Below are 25,644 nucleotides of genomic sequence, written 5' to 3'. Positions count from 1 at the left end.
CATTAGAAATCACAATCATTGAAATATCAAAGAATCAGTGAAGTAGAATTTACTATTCAGGGAAAATACATGGTGGAAGGGACATCTTTTTGAATACCTGAATACAGCATCCTCCTATTGAAGAAGATAAATATCATCCCTTACTAACTTTCTCAAATGAATGCCACACTCCTTAGGTTTGAGATACTGATCTTATGTACAACTGATTTTTATTCTTAAAATAAATTAACCTAAGGCTATCATGCCTCAGTGACTAAGCCCATTTTTTTCAATGGGCAATTTAAACTTCGTGCCTCAGATGAAAGTAGAAAAACAGAAGAGCTTAATATTCTGGTAAACTCAGTGCACAAGGTAGGCTTAAATATTCCACGAATGTGCAGACAATGCTACTGCAGTCCTGTAGGATCCCGGTGCTTAGGAGAGAATCATGAAAGAGAGATTTCTTAGACTCTGTTGATAAGAGCAGTTCTAAAGCTGATGGGATTTACTGCTGTGGAACAGGCAGTTGGGCTGCTGATAAAAACCAGGCTGGTGGTGATGAACCAGGAGATCACATGCCCTAATATGGCAGTGGAACCTTCAAATTACTTATGTGAGAGGCCAAAACTATTTCTTTCCCATGCTGCTGCCTGTATATGGAGCTGTATTGCAACAGCAGCAATACTACTTTTGCTGTTAGGAAGGATACAGAAAATTAACTCTGCAGCCATCCATTGTCCAGCATCTAAGACATGCCAGTACTTGTGTAGGCTGAGTGTGCAGTGCTGCGTTCAGCCTGGAGCACTCTCTCAAAACGTGCTGTGGGATCACGCCTTGGGTGTTATCCTCTCACATGCCAGCAGTCCAGGACATGGAGGTCCCTGCAAGCATGGGTATTTGGGTCTGGATTTTTTGGAATCCATCCAGGGAAAAAAAGACTCCTGTGTTTATAGCTACTCTTAAGTGAGTTATTCTATTAGCAGGGAATGTGGAGTTTATCCTGCTTTTTAATCAAAAAAAACTATGAACTAAAAGCAGATCTGGTCACAGAGCTGCTACTTATTTGGTTAAATCTCTAATTCTAATGTCTTCCAGAAAAATGGAGGGAGGCGTTCCAAGATTATAATCTGAATACAGTCAACACCTGCATTATACAGGAGAGACTGGAGAGCAACAAAAGGCTAAATCTGGTAGTTGATATTGCCCTGTACAAATTTCAATAGCTAATCAGGATGTTATCATTACCATATCAAGACACAGTCAGATTCAGTGCACAATAAATCTGTTTAAACAAGGCAATCCTCTTTGAACATGGAGGACAGAGTTAGAGGGCTGTTTATAATGTACCCATTATTGTTCTGAAGTGTTTTAAAAATAAAAGTTGGTAAAGAGTCAGGAACAAAGCAAGTGACCACAGACCGCAATGATGGCAGCAAGATTCCCAGCAGACCACAAGAGGATTTTGTAGCGAATCTTCAATAGTGAACCATTATTCCCAAATCCTGAGAGGAGCTGTGCACCACGGAAGTGGCTGAAGACTGAAAGACTCATTGGGATGTGTGACCACAAAAGCTGGGATTTGTTGGGATAAAAATGAAAGGAAAATATAAACATACACAGGAGCAGGAGATTGGACATGAAATAAAAGATCAAGAACACCGTATTTGTGTGTGCAGTAAATTTACTGATTTATTTGAAAACAATCCAATACAAATGGAAGGAAAGAACTCACTTTTCCCACCTAATGCCTAAAAAAAGTTTTGGTGAAAAAGAGACTTGTTAAATATAGTATTTTGAAGATCAGGATAGGTACTCCCAGACATCATTACAAATGTGCTGTACTTAGACACCATTGCTGGCTTCAGCTAAAATAGAATTACAGCCATAAAATAAGGACTTGCCTTTATTTAAACACTATTTAAAAAAAAATCATTGAAGTGAGCTAAAATAGAGAAACTTGAGGAAGGAACAGATTAGTAAAACAGATACCATGACAAAAATACAGAAATATATTGCTTTAAGTAGAAGCTCTTACAGGGCATATTACAAATTCCACTTCTCACTAGGGTAGGCTAATTAGGCAGACTGACATTTCTGTCAGAATATTGTCTTCACCAGTGCACAAAACTTTAAAACATAATGACTTCCAAGGAAAGCACTTTCAAACACTTAAATCAATTTTATTTGCTGTACCCAAACGGTACAATTAAAATAACTAGAATAGTCTCCTCCTGAATAAAATATGAGATAAATGAAAAGCTAATTGTGAGATTTTGGTTCTTATTTATAGAACTATTTCATAATAGAACATTTTTCTAGCAGTTTAGTTTCAAAGATGAGGACAGGATTTGTCAAAGAGAATAGTCCCAGCAGCACTGATTTACTTTTTTTTTTTTTTTTTTTGAAAAGCTTAAAGTCTTCATCTAACAGCACTGAATAAAGTGCAACTGTTCAATAATGCTTAAAAAGTTAATATTTCTATTTGTAATGGTTTAGAATTTGTGTGCTCATGTTAAGTCACTGTATAATAAAGAAAATATTTTATTTTCAAAGAAATCCATGCTATTCTGGACCTATACCCCTTTGGCCAGAAGTTGTTTTTTTATATCATATTTTATGACAGCTTTAGATATTTTTTCAGGAATTTGCAGAAACAAGCTATACTCTTGAAGGACATGCTTTCACTTTAGAAGATAAAAACTAAAGTTTCAACCAGCTGAAAATCTAGACACAACCTTTGATAAATGCAGGGTTGGAATAGTTTACTCCTACACTATTAGCAATCAACTTTATCCTACGCTTCCCCCACCTCCACATCATATGACATCCTTAGTGACAACCTAGAATTCAAGGAAGGTACAAAGTCATGAGCAGAGCTCTTGCCTTCTGGTAACAAACAAGGCTGCAAAAACTGCTTAACTGCATGTTGACATGAAATGCTGAAATAATCTTTGGGATGGTGTAAGCACAACCAGGTCCTTAAAAGCAACACGGAATGTATTGTAAATATAAAAGCTTATGATTGACTTGGTATGCATACTGAAGTAGTTGCCACTCTGAATACTGTAATGGATAAATATAACAAATGGTACACAACTATCAGCTTGTACAGTTAAACCACTTGGAACTAAACTCAGGTCCCCAAGAACAGAGATGCTCATTTCCTGGGTTGAAAACCTGGCCAATTCCCTTGGAAAACTTCACCATGGATGAACAAAAAAAGCACTTAGTGTCATGAATCAGAAAATGATGATCCAAAGCTAATGGCAAATTGTGTGTGAAGAATAAATTGTAGGCTAAAGCGACATTACGGAGGCTTGAAAAATATGAAGCCCAATTATTGTAGCTGTGCAACTGAACCAAGGGTTAACCAGAGATAGTACTTCATACACTCCAGAGTAGGACTGTCTGCACTCCAAAAAACAAACTTAAGGCCTACAGAAAACACTTATACTATTGTGAAAGGACAGTCTGCAGAGAGGAAACATCTAAATATAGAAATAACATGAACTAAACAAGGCATGCTAATTGTTGGTATTTGTGGACATGTTTACCATATGGATCAAGTATGAGAAAGCACATGATGTAAGGCATAACCATTAGGAAACACAGACAGTAGACAGAACTGATTGAATACATATAAAGGAGAGCTGGGGCTTGGATTCTTTGTATTCCTGCTGGTGAATTACAGGATCCCACTGAAAGCTGTTCAGCTCCGCGCTGTTTATAAACATGCGATTAATTGCTTGCTTCCAGCTCTGTCCTGAATAACGAAATCTAAGCAATAAATCCAGTGTCAAATTGAGCCTTATGGATAGACAAAACCAAGGGCATCTAGTTTTTGGAACAAGCAAAACTAAGAACTGGTTTGAGCAACCAATGCAAATATCTGCTCTCTGAAGTGTTCAGTAGGAATGGGAGACCTTTGAAGGAGCAGCCAAGATTTACAGGAAGTCTTGATTATATGGAAGATAAGTACTCGAAAGTAGAAGGCATCTGTTTTGATAGAGAACAACCTTACTGAGATAAATTACTAAATGGAAATGATCTACTTTACAGTTAAGTGGCCAGGAGGAGTTTAAAAAATTACAAATGCTGAATCCTACTTGGGTGTCATTATCCATAGGATCATATAATAAATCATGAGTCCACGGAAGCAGCAAAGAATTTGTCACAAAGTGAGATTGTGAACTCTGCTAAAACAAGAAATTCTTCACTATTTGTTTTTCTTACAACACTGTGAGGAAAGAGAACCTTCTGAACAAGAACCAGGTGCAATGAGACAGTCTTTTACATAGCACTTTCACTATCTCCGAAAAATATCCATTTGAATGTTTTGATAGCAGGTGTCATTGGGGTGGTTGATACTGAAACTGTGTTCTTATACCGTTCCACAGAACCGTGACTACTCTACACTCAGCTGAGCTGAAGCTTCCTTTTGTTTTTATCCATAGCACTACAACAACAGCATATGAGCTATATCCATTCTAATGCCAGGAACATCATCTGTGCTAATCCACAAACATCTAGGGACGTTTATCAGTCAAAAGGGCTGCGCCATCCCAGTTGGCTTGAAGCAGATTCCAGTGTCAGCAGCAGTCCAGGAAGATTTGTCTGCTTATTTGTAAATCAAGCTTAGAAAAGATCTACAGAATATACTATTATAAAATTAACAAGTGTACCAGGTGTACATTGAAATGTTCCATTTCTTGATATGTATGCTTACTATAGTCAAAAATTGGTAGAGACGCAAGTCAAATAATTAGGAGTTTCTATCAGTTACAATATCACACTGGTAGTAAGCTTTACTAACCACAAAACATATTTCCTGATGGAGTTGGCAACTCTATCCAGAGGGTCCAAAGCAGCAATTATTGTGGGACTGAATATCACCAATCTCAATAACATGAGGCGTAAACACCAAGCTGTAGTGATTTTAGGAATCACACGCATAAGCACTAAAAAAAAAAAAAAAAAAAACCTACCCATCCACCACACACTCACACTTACCAGGGTTAACAGAAGTCAAAGCAAAATATAAGGTGCTACACTCACTAGTGGTTATTTCCTTAGATTTTATACCAAGATTGTGTTCTGAAAGATGTTCTCAATCTACAGCTAGAAATATAAAGTTATTTGCCTTTTTTTTTCTTTTTCCAAGTAATTTTTACTTTCCATCTGATTGATTACAACATGTGAATGCTTTGCATGTATACTCACAAAGTATATGTGTATTTAAAGAAGTGGAAATCTGCCTCAACCTGTGGAAGTTTCTTCTCAAGGTGAAGTTCCTTCACAAGGGCTTATGTCTTATTTCTCTCTAAAAGATAGACCACAATTAGTATCGAAAAAATAGCCACAATCAGTATCAGAAAAATAGCCTTAGTTTTGAATAATCCAGATAATTTACAGATACTGTGGCAGAGATAAAAGGCTTTATCCTGCAAAACAATAGCTAGGATATTGAAAAAGCAGCCATAGTAGTAAGACTGCATAAAGGTCTCCAGCTTTAGCTGTCCATTAGTTAATCAAGGTAATACAGTATGAAGAGACTACTATGAAGAGAAAGAGATTACATATGAACCAGTTCACTGAAAGTTTTAATGTAAAAGGTTGTTTTGTTCCTCTTGAACAGAGGCTAATGCTTACTTTACCTGTTGCACAGATTCGCGTTGGCAGATTTCACTTTAAGCCTTAAACACCATGGAACAAACTAAAAACTGTATTTTCATTATAGGCTTCCTAACAGAAACATGCTTTCCATCCAAAAGATAAGGTCAGTAAAGCAAACTTTATATTAGCTCCCCCCCTCCCTGTTCCAAATCAGGACATTCCATGTCTCATTTCTAGACAATCTGTAGTTTTAATTCTGCCAACTGGATCCATACTCTTGAAACATAGGAATTATCATAATAAATTAGACCCACAGTCCATGTCATCAGCTATTTTGAGATATTAAGCTCATGCTGTTTCAGGAAGAGACCCTAAGAACAGACAAAGGTGTTATAATCTGCTCCTCCTGCAAGTCCTGGTGACCTCCAGTACTTTGATTAGCTTAAACATTGAACCTATGAAGTTTAATATTGTTTTAAGAACACAGTATGTCTGTCAAGACTATCAAGCTTCAGATATGACAGTATTTTAAGCAGTAATGTAGACTAGGCTTTTAGTTTGACCTCCCACTCATTTCACATAGACCAAACAACCAAGTCTTATGCTACTTTGGGTTACTTTCATCAGAAATGGAATCAAAAGAAATTGATGTTGATCTTCCTTCAGCAAGTTTGTTCCTAAGCATTTTTCTATGCTGTTACTAAAGGCTCCCTAAAAATTTTATCACTAGGATTAGACCTTCTCAAAGTGGCATTAGATAATGCATCAATGCCAAGAGCCACCTGAAATCATATCTCATCACTCCTCCAGCAAGGTGAAGCAGATCCATCCCCTTCAATGACCCAGAAGCAAAATAAGAAACAAATCACAATCATATTGTTATTGAAAAAGAGGTTATTACAATCACTTTGTATTCTTAAAGTGATTAAAAAAACCTCTGTAAATTAATTGCCAAGCTACCACTAATACTTGCTTACAAATCAATAAGCAAATACATACATTACAGACTGTACAGATAATTATCTTCATTTGTTCTTTAACACCACTGTAAAATATTTATGCTGTATTCCTTACAAAACACCACAGTATGCTGCATACCTGAAATAAAAGGTACGACGTGTTATTTGGATTTTAACTGTAGGAAGTTTGCCATAGATGAAAAACTTGAGTGTAACAATATGCTCTAAGTGTAAACATCATCATGGAAAAAAAAAAAAAAAAGAGAAGAAAAAAACAGACAGAGAAGTTTAATCTGAGTGTTGCTAATAGACCTTGCTTATTTCACTTCCAAGTCCTGGCAAAGGAAGTCCTTTTCTGATTATTCTTCTGTGAAATTTATAAATCGACTTTGCAACATAATGAACTAAATACTCCAACTTTAATATTTTGCATTCATACCAAAAACAATTAAGTTTTTACAAATAGTGTTATTTACTAAAACAACTCTTGTACAACAGTGCAGTATATCTAAATATATACATATGCCAACATCAAAGGGAGCATCAAAACAAACTAAAAAGAATGCACTTTCCTACTGTGCACTTTATTAAAACCAAAACAGATGCAGCCGTTTTTTTTTTTTTTTTTTTTTGATGACAACGACAAAAGTTATTTGTATTTCCAGAAGCACATGCAGGAGAGAAAAACAAAAACTCCTACCACCTTTTTGCTAAGGTAGCAGCAATAAAAGTGAGCTTTAGATCTTCAATTTATATTGCAGCAAGTGGAATGTTTTTAAACACAAATATTTAATTTAAGAAACAAGGCTTTAAAGAGTTATACAGTGTTTTTACACATTGAAGAAAAAGTTCAAATTTCAAGGCCTTCCCACATTTGACTGTGGTATACACTATGTGTATAGCATACACATAAAAGTTAATATTCTTTGTTGCAGCTGAAAATTAAAAAGGAGCATCTGTAGTGTAAAGTTGGTCAGCTTTACTAAGATTGATTAACAGAGTAAAAAATGATTCTGCCTGCTGTTAGCAATGTAATTTTTACTTTACTTCAAAATCTTCTACTGATTTTTAAAAGGAGAAATTATGCTCCCCATTCTTCAACAACAGACACATGCATTTTCTCCAAAGGGAACTGCCATACTGCAGTCATGTAATTCCAAGTGCCATTGTAGCTACTGTAGTTACAGAAGTTCTTTCTCATTCTTTCTGTGAAACCCAGCAGATAAGGAATAATGTAAAACCTTTATAAGCAAAGACCACACAGAAATCTTTGAAATATGAGTGAAAAATACAGGTAAGTGATATTAGAGAAAATACTATAAAAAAAATTGGAGAATGAGGTATTAAGCAGTTCTCCAGTGTAAATCTGATGTTCCTGACATCTAGATGAAATCAGAGAACTATTATAGCAGCCTAGAATTGATCAGCAAAATATGCACATGCTATTGAAAGCAGATTTATCTCCTAAATTACACCTAAGTATTTGCAATCTGGCAGAATTCTCTAAAGTTCTGGTGACTCAAATCCATTTTAGTCCCCCCCTCCCAATAAAATGATAATATGAATAGTAACTGTACCATGAAGGAAATACACACAGTAGTTCTTAGATTTTGTTTAACCCCAACATGTTGTCTGATCTTCCTTGTTACTGCGGTATTACTACTGTCTATGTACTCTGGCTGGTGACATTAAATACACATCTCCATGGGTACCAGTTACTAAGCAGAGGTGGGTCAGTATGTTGCAACCGTTATGCAGCTCTACACTCTGGAACATACTCCCATAGTATCACTGTAGCAAATCAAATTTTAACACACTGCCTCAGTGTTTTTCCTCTGAACAGCAAAGGTTATGTTATGCCTACATAAACTGAGATGATACACACTGGTAAACAAACTTCATTTATAGAAGAGAAACAAACAGAAGGCACTTTCCAGAGTTTGCTCCAGCTCATGAAAACCAAACCATTACAACACCCTTTCCAAAGTTAATTTTCATTTTTATATTCCTTAATAAAAGGGTTAAAGCATTATAGAAAATATTATGAAAACATTTTATCACTTCATTGACAATCTATGTGTAAAGAAATAAGGAATTAAAGTTAACCCTTCTACAGGAACATGGAAAACAGCTGACATTTCTAGGGATTCTTAACTTTCAAACAGACTGACTTCTAGACACTTAGGTTCTTTGCTATAAAACATTTCCATACAGTAGCTGTAGATGTACCCCCCCATTCAGTGTTCAATACCATAGTAAGACAGAACTTCTGTGAACTTGGTCAAAACAATGCATAAATGAGGAATCTCAGAATAGACCACAGCAGAGAAGCACCAGCAATGGCATCTTCAGGTAGTTAAATTGAGAGGTAAATTGAATTGTAATTGCTAAATAATTCGTTACAGAGGGGAAGAAAGGATGAGGAAAGGAATTTGTGCAACAACGGTATCTAGCAAGGTAGAAGGCGGCACCACTGAAGCTAGAGTAAGAGACACAACCAAGTGAGACCATGAAAGAATCTTGTGTGTTGTTTAATGAAAAAAAACCTAAAGAGCTAATGATCTACTGCACAAATTGACAAGGAAAACAGATTATGCCAGCTAACAGATTCACAGATTTGTTAGAGTTAGTAACTTTGAGCAGTGGCTCTAATAAACAGCATGAAGGAAAATAAAAAGTGTCCATCTTTTTTTTCCCCCCCTCTAAACTTTTACTGTATTGAATTTAGAGTGGCATTGCATTTAAAGAAAGGGTTTTGGTCATGAGCACAATAAATCAAAGGTGATTTAAGTTTTCCTAAAAAAATGCGTGTGTCCAAGAAAAATAAGATGGAAGACAGAAAAAACCTCGAGGAACACATACATTTTCAGTTTTCAAAGGAGAAACCAGGACAATCATTTCTGTTAAAGACTTGAAAAAATTTTAAAATAAAGACAAACTAATAAAAAAAAATTGCTGAGCCATTTCTGCACGGAAATTCCATAGGCCCTTGGTGGGAAACATCATGCAATATATATGAAAAACTAAGAATACGAAAAGTCAAACAAAGTCAACTGGGTTGTTTTGATGCTTCAAGCTCCTCCTTGCAGCCTAAGAACCATGTAAGAACAGTTATTTTCATTTTTGTGTAGAAATTATATACTTCTATTCACATTATTTTTCTGTGTTCAGAATAAGATACCCAAAATATATGGGGAACACTATATAAGCCTTACTACATTTCCTTTCTGAAGAAAATCATTTCTTCAATGTATGAAAAAGCAATCTATGGCACAATGACTTGGATTAAAAAAAACAACAACAACAACAACCACCTTTTCCTCTCAAATTCCACAGTCTTGTGATGACACCAAGCACTGACAGTTTTTGAGGGTTTGAGGGAATTACGAAGCTGGGGAGGGGAAAAACAAAAACAAAACATGAAAATACAAGTCTCAAAATGGCCAGCTTTTCTTCATCGTCAAGTAGAACAGATCAGCTATGGGCATGTTTTGTAACCATTCTGGTTAGGAGTTAAGCAAAGTAGTTGTTTGAAAGCATTCAGAGGCAGAACACCAGCATCTACTTAAAGAGTGAAACAAAGACATGCTAGATTACTATGAACAGATGGCAGGAGTGTACAGGATAACTGAGGTTAGCTGATAGTATAATGTACACCAATTGCAACATTTAATTCCAGAAACATTACATTAAAATACAGTGCATAAAAACAAACATTTTTTGACATATACACTAAGACAACTGAAAGCACAGATTTGATGTTGAAGCCATCTAGTATTGCTGGAATAAGAGTCACCAGAAAAGGTAAGAGGACACCAGGATGCATTAACAGATTGAATACAAATGGAAAGTAACAACAATCTTTGTACAAGAAAGTCTGGATCAGGCATATGTAAAATGTTGCCTTCCGTTATCATATTCCTTTTGCAGCACCTGAGCCTTAAAAAGGAAATAATATGCCTTAAAGAGCAACCTGGCTAAGTTACTGAGAAACAAAGGTTAATGCATGTTGCTGCAGGAGAGAATTCAAATCTTGAAGTGAATCAAAATAAGAGGCCTCAAAACTATTTATACAACAGAAGGACTAATAAACTCAAATGCTGCAACAATTGGAAATTGAAAAAAATTAACAGATGTTTAAGGCAGAAGTGTTTTGTGTAAGAACATTAAACAGAACAAATTGCTAAACAAGGCCACAAGAGATAAAATAAAGCCCTGAAGGTTTGTTCAGCAAAGCTATTTAACTTGTCCATAATTCTCCATGTTCTAAATAAGAAGACTTGAATAAAGTAGTGTTATTCATGCTGTGTGTTCCAGTTTAAATCTCCATCGTTTCTCTTCCAACTCAATTTCTGTCTTTGGTGTAATCTCTACCAACACACATAGAATACAGTTCCAATTCTCATTGTAAAAAGCCAACATGGAAAAAATAAATTATATGCTTTTGATGATAGAATGTAAGATCCTGATCTGTTTTATGGTCCCATGATATGTTTAGCAGCCTCTGAATAATAGTTTTAAATTATTAGTAATATCTGAAGCAGAATCATAATTTGCTGTTATCTTCCCAGACCACTTTAAAAAGTTAACTAGTTTACTTTGTTAGATAAAGCCATCTAATAGTCATGATACACTTGTGTTCAATTCAAAAGTAATGAAACCTAGACTCAGGTAAGTTTGGAAATTTGTATATAGGCCTTAGGTTCTAAGTGTAACCATGATATGCAGAATTACAACTTCTCCTGCATTGCAAAAAGACATCACATCTGTCATAAAACTAGATAAAACTATGAAACATGGTTGTCAGTTCTTGATTAAAATAAAATAGTGTAAATTATTTTTTTAACATTGTGTTAAATATATTCACATGATCACCATAGCTATACGAAACGGCCACTATTGCAATCAAACACTATATGTACATAACATGTATGTCACAACAGTTTGCAAGTGTTGAGTTTTCACAGACTAACCAATTTTACCAGACATAAATAATCTTGTACCAATTTTTAGGCATTTTAAAAGGAATTAAATGTCCTTAATATATCCGTTCCTCTGCAAAATTAAAAAAAAAAGATCCTAAAAAGTCAGTGCAAATTGAACTTGTTCACCAAGATAGATTTTTACTAAGCTGAGGATAAACAAAAAGTTTAAGAGATTAAAGGAAGAAACTCATAACATTGTCGACTGCATTTAGCAGAGGTTAAAGAAGATTAGGAATCAGAAGTCCTGGATCCTATAGTAAAGCCTTCTGGGAGTAACTATGTTGTGGTTGCTGTGGTGGTGGCTGTGGTTGTTGTGGAGGTGCTTGTTGACTGCCTGTGGTCTGTGGCAGAGATGTAGATGCTAAGTTATAGTTTGGCACCTGGGACATATTAGTTCCAGCATTCTGATAAGCAGCAACATCAACAGAAGCAGGTGGTGGACTATACACTGAAGCCGGGTTAGAATATGTATTTCCAGCAACAGAGCCAACCATTGCACTGAAAAAAAGTAAAATAATTTAAGATTAATTTAACAAACAATTTACCAACAAAACAGCAACACTAATATGCATTTTATTGCTTTTTCAGTTGCGTGCGTGCTCGCTCTCTCTCTATACACACACAAAAAAAGTATCTCCTAGGTCTGGACACCTTGCCTATTTAAAAGTGTAGCCAATGAATTTTCCAAATAAAACTCGAGCATACTCCTCATTTAACAAACTTCCATAGATTTTAAACTAGACCATACACCTATACTTTGGTTAATTTCAATGTGCAACACAAAATCCCATCTATCTTCTGTTCCGCTCGTGGGGGGGGAAAACACACCACACAAACAAACCTATTTTAAGTGATAAAACAAATCAGGTGAAGTATGCAGAAGCTTACTTTAGCCATATGTGTCCTACCACCCCAAATAAGTAACTTCTGGCAGGACAGGGGAACAAATACTTAAATAAAGTTGGGAAAGACATCCATCTTGAGTTATTAAGTAAAACTTTTTTTTTTTGGACTGTATTAAAAAAAAAAAAAAAAAACCTTACTCTACTCTAAAAGTCAACTCAAAACTTTTCCCATAATATAGGTAGCTCAGCCCAATCACTGCCTAGTCCCAAAACAGAAAGCCACCTGCAGCTCCTTTATAAGGGGAAACTACATAAAGCTTTATTGAATATTCATAGTCCATCTACTTCTTTCTCAAAATGAACAGAATTCTCCCCCATATTACCACAGTAAGATATTTGAAACAAAGGTACAGTACAGTACACACTATTTCAGAAATTAGGCAACGCCAGCCCGAGCAGCAGATAACCTTGATCATTAAATATACATAAATCAGTCATATCTATATCATTTTCTTTAGTTTTTCTTATAAAGATAGATGTGTTCAAAGATTGTCAGATCTTGTAGGGTTTGTTTTGTTTTGAACCAAATATACAACATCAATAAAAAGCACATTGGAAATAACTGCACTGAATTATTTTCCCATTGTGTTTAAAACTAAACCTTCATAAGACAAAATCTCTCCTTTGAATATTACCTGCAGCCATTTATGTTTAAATTAATTTAAAACTTATATAGGAAAAATATAAAATTACTTGGTATAGGACGTTTGTGCGGGTTGACCAGGCAGTCCTGAGCTGGCAGACGGAGTAACTGTGCCTTGGCTGAGAGAAGGGAGTTGTTCAGGAGGAAGATTATAGCCTTGAATATGGCCCATCTGTGCACTCCCTGCCACCAAATATGCGTTACTTTGAGGTTGCCCTGGATAAACCTAGGAAATTAAGTATAGGAACATAAAAAAAATAGAGGATAATATTTTTATTTAATATCTGACTTTGGAACTTAAAAACAGTCTATAAAACCTTTTATTACAGGTATTTTCACAGAAAGCACCTGATTGTCTTCTATTTAGTGTAGCAGTACAAAAAGAAGATTAGATTTTCAAAGGGCAGTATTTACATATCTGTTCTCATACTCCAGTACATAAAAGGTGAAATCGTTTATTGGACAACTTGTACTCCAATTTCTATTTCAATTATTAGAAATTCTAATAATCCTGAATGATAACTTTTGAATTGGAAATGCTAAAGGATTTAATTTGTGTAACAAATCACAGTTCAGCCCCCCCCCACCCCTCTCTTTATCTTAAGGGAGGGTGTCAAGAGGATGGAGCCAGACCCTTTTCAGTGGTTCCCAGTGACAGGACGCGAGGCAACGGGCACGAAGTGAAACACAGACAGTTCCATCTGAACATGAGGAAATACTTTTTCACTGTGAGGGTGACAGAGCACTGGAACAGGTTGCCCAGAGAGGTTGTGGAGTCTCCTTCTCTGGAGATACTCAAAAGCCGCCTGGATGCGATCCTGTGCAATGTGCTCTAGGTGACCCTGCTTGAGCAGGGGGGTTGGACTAGATGATCTCCAGAGGTCCCTTCCAACCTCAACCATGCTGTGATTCTGTGATTCTGTGAAAGCAGAAACTAATTTTTGATGCCCAAATAACTTTCACAGGGAAGAGCCATTAAAATGAAAAGTCAAATATATGTTATTTTCTTATCTTAAGCTAAACTATAATTTCACATAAGTAACTGTTGAGACTGTCATTGTAAAATTGTTTGAGCAATGGGGGAAAAGGTCTTAGAAAGTTTCAATTGAAAATAAGGTTAGGTTTTACAAGCAACTAGAGCAAAAGCTTGTTAATAGATGCATTAGATCCTCCAGATTCTAAAATCAAAACTAAATTTCTAAAATATGCTTTACTTCACTCATGAAGTATTTGGCGTAACACAGAAATTGCTAGAAGAAATTATCTGATCTTATGCATAACTGAGTTCATGTAAGCTAACGATATATGGTCCTTCTGTCTCAAGATACATGAATCTCAGATAACATATCCATAGAAGAATTATCAACATTGCAAAAGAATTTTAGAATTCTTCATTTAGGCAGCAAGAACAGGAGGCTTCCCAACTTTTCAGAACTTTATACTGGCTCATCTACACCCCCAAATCCTGTTTCTCCTTCTTAGAAAGATGCCTATTTATAAAATGTTACAATCGTTTGATACCATCATGACATGATTATTTATCATATGCGGATGGAGGACCTCTCATTGCTTGCCCTAATGACACTGTGCAGAAACATGCATCCTCATTTTTAGAAGACACTGAAAGTAGGTGCATATTCGTAGGAAGCTCAAAGTACCAATTCTGTGTCAATGTTTATATGATAATGCAGGAATGGGGAGGGAATGAAAGCAGGGTTTGTTTTTTTTTCATAGTTGGTTCAAGTTTTTATTGGTTCATTAGAAAAGCAAGTGAATTATTGGTAACCAGCTTGAAACACTAAATATTCCTATAAACAGAAAAATAATATAGCAAGTGTGCATTAGACTATGGAATTACAACATTTAAATATTTAAAATATCTTTTAAAAATACCACAGTATATGAAGAAGGTAAAAGGCCTACTCAGAGATAAAGTGAATTACATGCAAAAGCTGGCATAAGAGAATTGTAATTTGTAACTTCAGTAGTTTGAAAGCTAGATGTTCTCTGTTGAGATTTTGAAAAAAGGAACCAAAAAGAGGTTGATTTTAGGGTGAGGAGGGCATATTCTTAAACGTAAACTTAACTCCTTTCATTCTTTACTTTCTTTGACCCACAGTGCAAAGGCCTGGTTAACTTTAATTTTTTCATTGCATATTTTGTGCATCACTCAAAACACAGGATAGGCTTTTTCCTCAATCAGCCTGAAGTCAACAGAACAGAACTAAAATTTGTCAGAACCTGAAAAAGGAAGAATTTCCAAAACTTGCAACTGAAAAACAAATATTATCTTGTTTATATACAAGTATTTAAGAGAAAGCACTGATTGCTTCATTTGAACCTATTTCTGGAGGAACAAGATTGCTACCTTAATACTAGGTTAAAACCAAGACCATAAAAAGAGATTTCCAACTCTGGAGGGTGGGGGAAGAGGCTCAGAAACAAAACCAAATCACTACTTGCAATCAATATGCCACATATTGTAGAACTTGCAGCTTCTTACGAAATTTACATACATTCATTTTAGTAATGTATAGAAACATACTGTAAGAATCATTTGTTTTTATACAAAAGTTACCTCAGGCAAGAAACTGTTTATTGCTACTAATTTATAAGAAATCAACTGTAGCTCAATATGCTCTTGATAATATCCATGCCTATTAAAGGTTACATACATACCTGAGAGCCAGAAACACCAGATGACTGCATATAGTACTGCTGGTTTTGTAGTTTTGCATACATGGAGTACATTGGGTCTTCATTCATCAACTTGTTATACAAAGAAAGAGCCTCCATTGCTTTAACATTGAGCTCTGAAAGTTCTGAATGTCTCCTAAAAAAATATATTATACAGCTTATTCTACATTTTAGCTAACTTCAATACAGAACAGACTATACAAGGGACCTATCATGAGGTGTGATAAGCAAGATATTCTTACAGCCTGTGAAGTGATGCCTGACAAGTGCCATAATCCCAAACAGTGTAATACTACAAAATATTACGTGACAAGAAAAGAAACTCTTCAGACCTGTTCCCAAATGAGAAGTTGCTAATAATTACACCTACTTACTTTGTCAGTATTCACAACAGTGATAAAGGGTACTATAAGTAGCAACAGCAGTGTTTCTAAAAATGAGCCATAATTTGAGTAAAAACGTGTACTTTTTTTTACCTGTCTATATCTTCCAACTTTTCATCTATGAGAGGTCCCATCTGGTGGCACATTGCTAGAAAAGAAGAACATTAACATATACCAGAGTAATAAAGATTTCAAAGCACTTCCATACCTCAAGTCAGAAAGTATGAAGAAAAAAACAAACAAAAAAACCCACACAGCTAGAAATGCTTAGATATTAATCAAAAGGTTTTAAAGATAACCTGTATGCCAGAAGAGTTACAGTAACAGATGCAGCATCATGAAAAATCTAAGAATGAGATCCAGCTGAAATTTTCAGTAGTGGTACAGAGACAAGGAATCCTCATTAAAAATAAATAAGTAAAACCCAAAACATATCTAAAACCCAGGGGGTATAAAGCAACATCAGTTGCAGATAGCTGTGGCATAGAAAAGAAAGTAAATAGAATGGTGAAATATTTTGCATAAAAACTTCAGCTGAAACTAAGGGGTAGTCTTCATGGGTGGTCTCTTTCTTCAAGAAAGACAATCCAATACTGGACCCTGGTGCTCTCGTGTGCTCAACATTATTACCACCAAAAAGACTATCTATGGAAACAGTGAAGGAGAAAACGTTGCCATGATTCAGATCATGTACACATTAAAGGTACGAAGAGTACTTTCCTATTTTACTAGGATCTAATGAGATGGTGGAGTTCAAGATCCTGCGAAGCGAAGCAGGGCACTAAGTAGGATCACAACCCTGGACTTCAGGAGAGCAAACTTTGGCCTCTTCAGGGAACTACTTGGAGGAATCCCATGGGTTAGGGCCCTGGAAGGAAGGGGGGTCCAAGAGAGCTGGTTAATATTCAAACATCACTTCCTCCAAGCTCAAGATCGGTGCATCCCTATGGGTAGGAAGTCAAGCAAAGGGGGCAGGAGACCTGCATGGATGAGCAAGGAGCTCCTGGTAAAACTCAACCAGAAGAAGGAAGTACACAGAAGGCGGAAAAAGGGACAGGCCACTTGGGAGGAATATAGGAACGCTGTCAGAGTATGCAGGGATGCGACGAGGAAGGCTAAGGCCCGTTTGGAATTAAATCTGGCAAGAGGTGTCAAGGACAACAAGAAGGGCTTCTTCAAATACATCAATAGCAAAAGGAAGATAGGGAAAATGTGGGCCCACTGCTGCATGGGGTGGGTGCCCTGGTGACGAAGGATGCAGAGAAGGCAGAGTTACTGAATGCCTTCTTTGCTTCAGTCTTTACTGCTCAGGCCAGCCCTCGGGAACCCCAGACCCTGGAGGCAAGAGAGAAAGTCTGGAGAAAGGAAGACTTTCCCTTGGTCGAGGAGGATCGGGTTAGAGATCACTTAGGCAAACTTGACACCCACAAATCCATAGGCCCTGATGGGATGCACCCATGAGTGCTGAGGGAGCTGGCGGATGTTATTGCTAGGCCACTCTCTATCATCTTTGAAAAGTCATGGAGAACAGGAGAGGTGCCTGAGGACTGGAAAAAAGCCAGTGTCACTCCAGTCTTCAAAAAGGGCAAGAAGGAGGACCCAGGCAACTACAGGCCAGTCAGCCTCACCTCCATCCCTGGAAAGGTGATAGAACAGCTCATCCTGGAGGCCATCTCTAAGCATGTGGAGGAAAAGAAGGTGATCAGGAGTAGTCAGCATGGCTTCACCAAGGGGAAATCATGCCTAACCAATCTGATAGCCTTCTATGATGGAAGGACTGGCTGGGTAGATGAGGGGAGAGCAGTGGATGCTGTCTCCCTTGACTTCAGCAAGGCTTTCGACACTGTCTCCCATAACATCCTCATAGACAAGCTCAGGAAGTGTGGGCTAGATGAGTAGACAGTGAGGTGGATTGAGAACTGGCTGAATGGCAGAGCTCAGAGGGTTGTCATCAGCGGCGCAGAGTCTAGTTGGAGGCCTGTAGCTAGCGGTGTCCCCCAGGGGTCAGTACTGGGTCCAGTCTTGTTCAACTTCTTCATCAATGACCTGGATGAAGGCACAGAGTGCACCCTCAGCAAGTTTGCTGACGATACCAAACTGGGAGGAGTGGCCGATACACCGGAGGGCTGTGCTGCCATTCAGAGAGACCTGGACAGGCCGGAGAGGTGGGCGGAGAGGAACCTCATGAAGTTCAACAAAGGCAAGTGCAGGGTCCTGCACCTAGGGAGGAATAACCCCATGCACCAGTACAGGTTGGGGGTTGACCTGCTGGAAAGCAGCTCTGCTGAGAAGGACCTGGGAGTGCTGGTGGACACCAAGTTAAGCATGAGGCAGCAATGTGCCCTTGTGGCCAAGAAGGCCAATGGTCTCCTGGGGTGCATCAGGAAGAGTGCTGCCAGCAGGTCGAGGGAGGTGATTCTCCCCCTCTGCTCAGCCCTGGTGAGGCCACATCTGGAGTGCTGCGTCCAGTTCTGGGCTCCCCAGTACAAGAGGGATGTGGCACTACTGGAGCAAGTCCAGCAAAGGGCTACAAAGAGGATTAGGGGACTGGAGCATCTCTCTTATGAGGAAAGGCTGAGAGAGCTGGGCCTGTTTAGCTTGGAGAAGAGAAGACTGAGGGGGAATCTTATCAATGCGTACAAATATCTGAAGGGAGAGTGTAGAGAGGATGGGGCCAGACTCTTTTCAGTGGTGCCCAGTGACAGGAGAAGAGGCAACGGGCACAAACTGAAACACAGACACTTCCATCTGAACATGAGGAAAAACTTCTTCACTGTGAGGGTGGCAGAGCACTGGAACAGGTTGCCCAGAGAGGTTGTGGAGTCTCCTTCTCTGGAGATATTCAAAACCCACCTGGACGTGATCCTGTGCAACGTGCTCTAGGTGACCGTGCTTGAGCAGGGGGGTTGGACTAGATGATCTCCAGAGGTCCCTTCCAACCTCAACCATTCTGTGTGATTCTAATAGGATGAGGGGAGACCCTCTGTCAAGTAAGGCTTTCTCAAACCGCTAACATACCACACAAAAAACAACACAAACTTACAGAAGTAGAATGGAAGAGTTAACGTATCCTCCAACTTCCAACACAAGGACTCAGGGCTCTTGTAACTGCCAAGTGAACCACAATCAAGTAACAGAAAGACTGATTCTGCCAGGTGTAAAAGATGATCCAAAGTAAGTGGGCAAGGAAGCTGACACAGGAGATTCCAATCCTACTCCAGAATGCAAAATTTACCACTTAAAGTAATAAACTATTTACTAATCTGATTAATCCCAATTGCCATGCAACATTCAAACTGAGAGAGGAGAAAAACAGATCCAGGCACAAAATATGACCCAAATCCATTATAAGCAGCTTTGGAGCTCCTGTCTTTACTCTCAGATTTCCAAGCTTAGAGACACAGAAGGTCCTGAAAACCTCCGGGCCGTGATGGGTGAAAGAGTATCACTGATGCGTTGGCCTTCATGTGATGAGAGGCATCCATCTACTTCTCTGAACCTGGGATCATATTGGTAGAAATACTGCGAAAAGATGTAAAACCTGGTGTAAATTCTGTCTATTTTTATATATAACACCAAGTGTGTTAAAAGGCATGACAAGGACTGCTTAGATGCCTGTACACTAACATTAAAACTGCTCTGCTGTCAACCACAAAGTTAATACACAGGAGAATGCTGCATTCATCTTATAGGTTCCCATTGTCTATAAAGAGAACTGGCATGTTAGTACCAAAGAATGTTAAGCCCTTAGAAAGCATCCATTGAATATGGATGGCAAGTAGATCCTCACTTCATAAGAGAGCCCTCAAACACCTAGAATTGCCTGCTAGTCAAGTGCACAGAGCAAAGAACTTAATTAGGACAAACTGAAACTGATCCTTGCCCCAAAACAGTAAATCTTCAATTACAGATCGCATCTCTATGGGAAAGCCTGAGGCTTACTACTATGACTGCCTTCAAAGCACTGCAGCTGTAGCTACAGACTATGCTCTGCTGTATCAGCTTTCAAGGCAACCCAAATGACTTCAATAAATAAATATCCATGATAAAATTCCTAACAAATAAAATATCTGGTAAGCATCAAGGGGTGTTTGTGGGTATGTAGGTGTGCGTAAAAATACCTCCCCCCCCACCCCCAAATAACAGTGTCCTATAATGAAGATTAAAAACTGCAACAGAATTAAAAATAGTTTGTAGTCTTTGTTGCAGGTTGGGTTTTTTTTCTGCTGTTTGTAGCAGAAGCAGGGTAATGGGCTCTAATGCAACCAAGTGGACCAAACTGACTGACTATTATAATCAGCGCTTCCAGGATGTAAGACTTTCTATAGTATTTAAAGGGAGATATCCTCACTTAAACTTTACTCACAATCAGTTTAAAAGACTTTCCCCTAAGTATTCTTATATTTTCATATTCTCAAGACACTCACTTTATTCAGCAAGTATACAAATCTAGTATCTCTCAACTACAGGATCCTACATCTGAGTTGTAGGATTCAGATGCTACATCTTAGTGGGAATTGATACCCCACCTCAAATAAAGGCAAAATATTGTGGATTAGCAGTACCTAGCCTGTAAGAGGTAGTATCTCCAAATTCCCACCAAGTTTCTTTTGGTATATTTTACGCTCTCATTTAAGAGAAAAATGCTTTCTTGGGCTCCATCCTTGACAGGTTGCCAAAATCTGTGTAATATCATCTGACGTTCATATTCACAGGACCATAACTTTGTGTGTCATTCTTGTATAAATATCACAATAACTTGTGCTTGACTACAGCAAAACTTTCAAATAAAAAAAGGCATATGAATCTTTAAATTAGAAGATGAATTACTACCTCTTGATATCAAGAAGCAGCTTAGCAAAGTGTTATATTTAGAAAGGAGGTCCTAATGTTCAGCCATATCTGGCAGGTGGTTGATCAGCATACCTTTAATTTCTTTGCCTCTGTCCAGGAGTAATCCCCTTCCTAGACAACCGCCTCTATAACTACATTTTTGGTACCTGAAGGAATAAAACCATTCACATTTCTTATTATCCCCCTTCAACTTTGATGAGGCTAGAATACGTGCCGCCACATGTCATTGACTTGCAGTTCCTAAAAGGCAATAGATAGATTTACAGATGTGATGAACCAGATGGGGGTGAAAAGATGGGAGATACCCAAGCACTTATCTCACACATGTTTTCTTATTTAACTTCTAGATAGATCAAGAATCTGCCATTTTCTTAACAAACTCTGGTCACATCTGAATTATCTATTTAAGCTGATGTAGAATGGTGCACAAAAGGCTATGCAGTCTTCCGTCTGATAATGGAGACATTTCTTTACCTTCCTTCTTTCCGCTTCCCAAGATCTGTGCTGCTTGACCTGGGTAGGACGGTCTATGATGCCTCTTTGAAGAGGAAGTCTAGTCCTTAAGACTCAAAATTACTTACATAGTCTAAAGTATCTGTAGTATTCTATAAGGTAATACTTAATGCTAGAGTCTTATAGAAATACGCACGTAAGTGGAAAACATGTGGGACGCTCACAGGACTATTCTAAGCCATAGTAATATTTCTGCTACCTCTCATCAAGTCTTCCTTAGACTCCTTTCCCAATTCATGCTGGGCTATTCTACGAAGGAAAAAAAATGGATGAATATGAGATTAACTATTCCTGGGTGCTGAGAAGGAAAAGAAGTTGGAGTACAGTTTCCTCAAGAGAGGAAGAGGTTTACTTTAAGTTAACATTCTGCATTTTGGTCTCTCGGATGTGGGAAAACAGGAAGTAAGATGACAGTTAAGGTTCAGGCACTTTCCTCAGATATGCTTGTGGTCCATTTAGGAAGCTGAACTAGTTTCAGTCTAGTTCCAATTTGGTTCTGGTGTCGGTTAAGTGCTGGAGAGAAGAACAACAACAAGCATGAGATTTTCTTACCCTCAAGATGAAGCAATTCTGGGAGGTCTGGCTGGTCATCAGATGGATCTGCACTTTGTAACATCTGCAAGAGTTGGTCCATTTTATCCTAAAAAATAAATGGTGTAATTGACATGCATGTATGTGTGGCGGGGGAGAGGAAGAATTAACACTTTCAGGGTAGTAAATCAAAGCAGTTTCTACAACTTCCACTTGGGTCTCTCAGGACTTAGAAACCACCTGAAATACCTTCAAGTAAATACAAATCATATATACTACTTTACAAGAAATAAGATGGTTAAAGAAGGAGAAGCCAAATGATAAAAGTGATTATTAGTAGTGAGTAGAATGGGTAGTATAGCTTTTTAATTCTAGAAGTCCTTTGAAACATTATTTTCTGACCAGCTTCTATTTTTCATTCTGCTTATTACATATGCAATGCTACCACCTAGTGGGATTAGTGCAAATGTATTTACAGAATACAAAGGAATGCTGCTGGTAATACTGGAAATAACTCTAAGACAGCACTCAAGATGGGCCTCTCTGAGGTATCTTGAGGCATTTAAAGCAAACTTGAAAATAAATGCATCACTCCACACTCAGCTTTTAGTCTGGAGGTGCACAGCTGTACAATCCTGGAGTAGGGCCCTAAATTGAATGCAGTTTCCAAATTCAGTTTCAGAAATTCCCAAGACTGTCATAACACACAAACAAATAAGATGGTAGATTTAAATTTTTATATATATATATATATATATATATATATATATATATATATAAAAATTTAAACCAACTTTTCCTTATCCTTCTCTTTTGTTATGTTCTGTTGACAACTCAAAATACTTTTGAGGTACAGGCTGAAAGGGTTAAATAACATTTGTTTAAATGTACCAGCTGCTGAAAATGAGTATTAGTATCATACTTACTTCATCAATATAAACTGGTTCAGGCTCAGGTTCTATTGTTTCTACTTGAACTTCATCACTGAACTGCACTGTTTTCTTTTCAGCTTTCACTGTAAAATAAAAGGAATTACAAAACAATTATGTAATGTTCTACAGCTAGCATTTTGCCTGATTATGAACTTTGTAGTTGAAACATCTAGTGTAAAATTAATATTTTGTTGAAATTTGGAGGAAAAAAGCTATCTCTGTGGACTTATGTAATTTCCATAAATAAATCCCTAGATTGCCTTAAAAAAAGTTACTTTTGACAATAGAACACAAGGATTTCTGAAAAATTTAGGTATATTATCCCTAAAAAAACCAGAATTAGTTCCTAATGAAAGCAAAAAAAAAAAAAAAAAAAAAAAAAAAAAAGGCACCAATGCACACAGAGGGGAAAAAACCTGGCTTACAAACTAAGATCAACAGCCAGGTGAAGAGATAATTCGGAAGAAAGTTGCTATTGCCTACAGAATTTATCCGGCTGTCAATGGGACTGTCAAATGAGTCTCAAGGAAGCTACTGAGAAAGAGGGCAGCCAGCAGTAGGCAGCAGAATTTTTTCAGCAGATGACAGCATGGGCAGCCTTGGTCTAACATATAGGACTGTTTATGAGAGCACAGCAAGGGCTCCTTAGTTTGACTCTGAGTATCACATTAACTTGCAACTAAACTCTGAAGTATAAAAATAAGGGGAAAAAACAGAACTACATCACTACAGAACCTTTGAACCATGGCAAGGCCTAACATATATAAATGATGTTACTCACTCATTTCTGGCTCAGCAGAGAGATCAGCTGTTACAAAATTAGATGGAAACAATCCTATACCCTGATGAGTTTCACCTTTCCACCAATTTGGATCACTAAAAATTAAAACAAAAACATATACGCATTTAAAAACTCATACAAACAGGACATTTTTCCTAAGAATTACACTGTATGAAATATTTATATTACTTGTACATATATACAATTTGTATATATGCAGAAATATTTATACAAGAATTATACTTGTATGACAAAAATCTAGGAGATATTTAAATAAAATATTCAATATGTAAATATATTTTATTGCAGTTGGATTCCAATGTATGCTTCTACACAGCACACATGATTATTCCCAATTTCTGTAGAAGGGTTACACTGTGGTTTTATAGGTTCCTCTTTTCCAAAATATCCTGACAGGGATTTATGAGTGAGAACTCTACAGGAATCCAAAGAGCAGATATCTACATGGGTAACAACATCTACTAGAAAAGTTTAAGTAGTTTAAAAATTGTGGTAAGGATAGAGTTTTCACATTCTCTCTTGCTAAAAAAAATTAGGGATATTTTTTCCCCACAGAGAAGATCATTCCGAAGTTGACTGTGGGAAGGTTTCTGCATCTTCTTTGAATCAGCCTGCAGAAAGACAGGGCAGCAGACTAAAACAACCCCACATCTACCCTGATATGGTATTCCTAGAAATCAGTGCAGCTGGGTATTATGAATGTATGAGTTCAGCTTTTCATCTTGCAGTGTGCCTTTTCAGAACAACTGGAATTGAAAGCACTTTATAAGATCATACCAAAGAAATTCATGAGGAAGCAGACAGGGAACCTTAAATACAACCTGAGTCAAAGTTGAATCTGGCTAAAGAGAACTTGAAGTGTTAGGTATATAAAGTTCAAATGTACACTTAATTTTTTGCAAAATGCTTTTGCTGATGTTGCATATGTTGAGTCAGCAAAACAAATCTGCCATTCTGAAAAGAGCATTTTTTCTGCCTATGATTGTATACTTAAGAGGATTTTTGCCAAGGCAGCCACAGGAGCAAAGACTCGTTTTAAAGCAAACGAGGTCTCACTGCACTAAAACTTTAGAATATACTTCAGTACTTAAAAACAGATTTGCTCCTGATAGTATTGCTGTCGGCATCCATCACTACCCATGACACCTAAGCAAAGCAGAATGAAAGTATAGAACTGCAATCTGTGAACCTAGAAAATAAGAAACACTAGCATAGCTTAAGCACTGAATGAATTTTTTGATATTTTATATGAATGAGAGTGATACTGTTATTTTATAAATATTGGGGGTGGGGGGGGGGAGGGGAAGGGGAGAGAGAGCAAGAATGCCATAAGCATGTAAACAAACAGAAAGGCAATCAATCCTAAAGCATTCTTCTCTGGATAAAGAAGGGATCCAGATAGAGTAGTACTGTCATAAACCAAAAGAACATTAGAGATGATGTGAAAAGTCAGCTCTAACTTACAAAAAGATAGCACCATTTAACTCTAAGCTTTCAATTTTAACAGGAAAGTAAATATAAAATACAGGTTGCATTGCCAAAATTTAATACACTTATTCAATCTTTTACTACATCTATTCAAACCCAAATTTGGCTGAAACCTTTAGGAGTTAAGTGTGAAATACTCAAAATAATTCATTAGCATTAACATACATCTCAGGAAAAAGAAAAATAATAAAACAAAAACTATTAAGGGAGACTAGAAAATTTAGAATTCTTTTTATTTCCCTATTAAAAACTGTCTACAAAGTTGAGTCAAAGAATTTGGTTACAGCGTGAAAACCCACCCTTGAAAAGCATAATGGGAACATCAGAGCATGAGTGTGAAAATCACAAATTAAATAAATA

The 25,644-nt window shown here is 37.2% G+C and overlaps 1 protein-coding gene across 2 annotated transcripts in view; it reads right to left on the bottom strand.

The window, feature by feature from the left end:
- Nucleotides 1-6,951: 6,951 nt before the first annotated feature.
- The window catches only part of STAM (signal transducing adaptor molecule), a 44,357-nt gene continuing 25,664 nt past the window's right edge, over nt 6,952-25,644 (bottom strand). For both annotated transcript variants that reach the window (XM_067291764.1, XM_067291765.1), the window contains 7 exons: nt 23,776-23,870; nt 22,989-23,077; nt 22,084-22,171; nt 16,258-16,312; nt 15,764-15,917; nt 13,135-13,310; nt 6,952-12,034 (listed from right to left, as the gene is read on the bottom strand). In XM_067291764.1, the coding sequence (XP_067147865.1) occupies nt 11,788-12,034; nt 13,135-13,310; nt 15,764-15,917; nt 16,258-16,312; nt 22,084-22,171; nt 22,989-23,077; nt 23,776-23,870 (904 nt within the window). In that variant the 3' untranslated portion in view covers nt 6,952-11,787. The remainder of the gene's footprint in view (nt 12,035-13,134; nt 13,311-15,763; nt 15,918-16,257; nt 16,313-22,083; nt 22,172-22,988; nt 23,078-23,775; nt 23,871-25,644) is intronic.

The sequence above is a fragment of the Apteryx mantelli genome, chromosome 2, assembly GCF_036417845.1.
Source record: "Apteryx mantelli isolate bAptMan1 chromosome 2, bAptMan1.hap1, whole genome shotgun sequence".
Taxonomy (NCBI): Eukaryota; Metazoa; Chordata; class Aves; order Apterygiformes; family Apterygidae; genus Apteryx; species Apteryx mantelli.
Note: the sequence above shows the minus strand (reverse complement) of the source record. Positions and strands in the feature narration are given on the sequence as shown.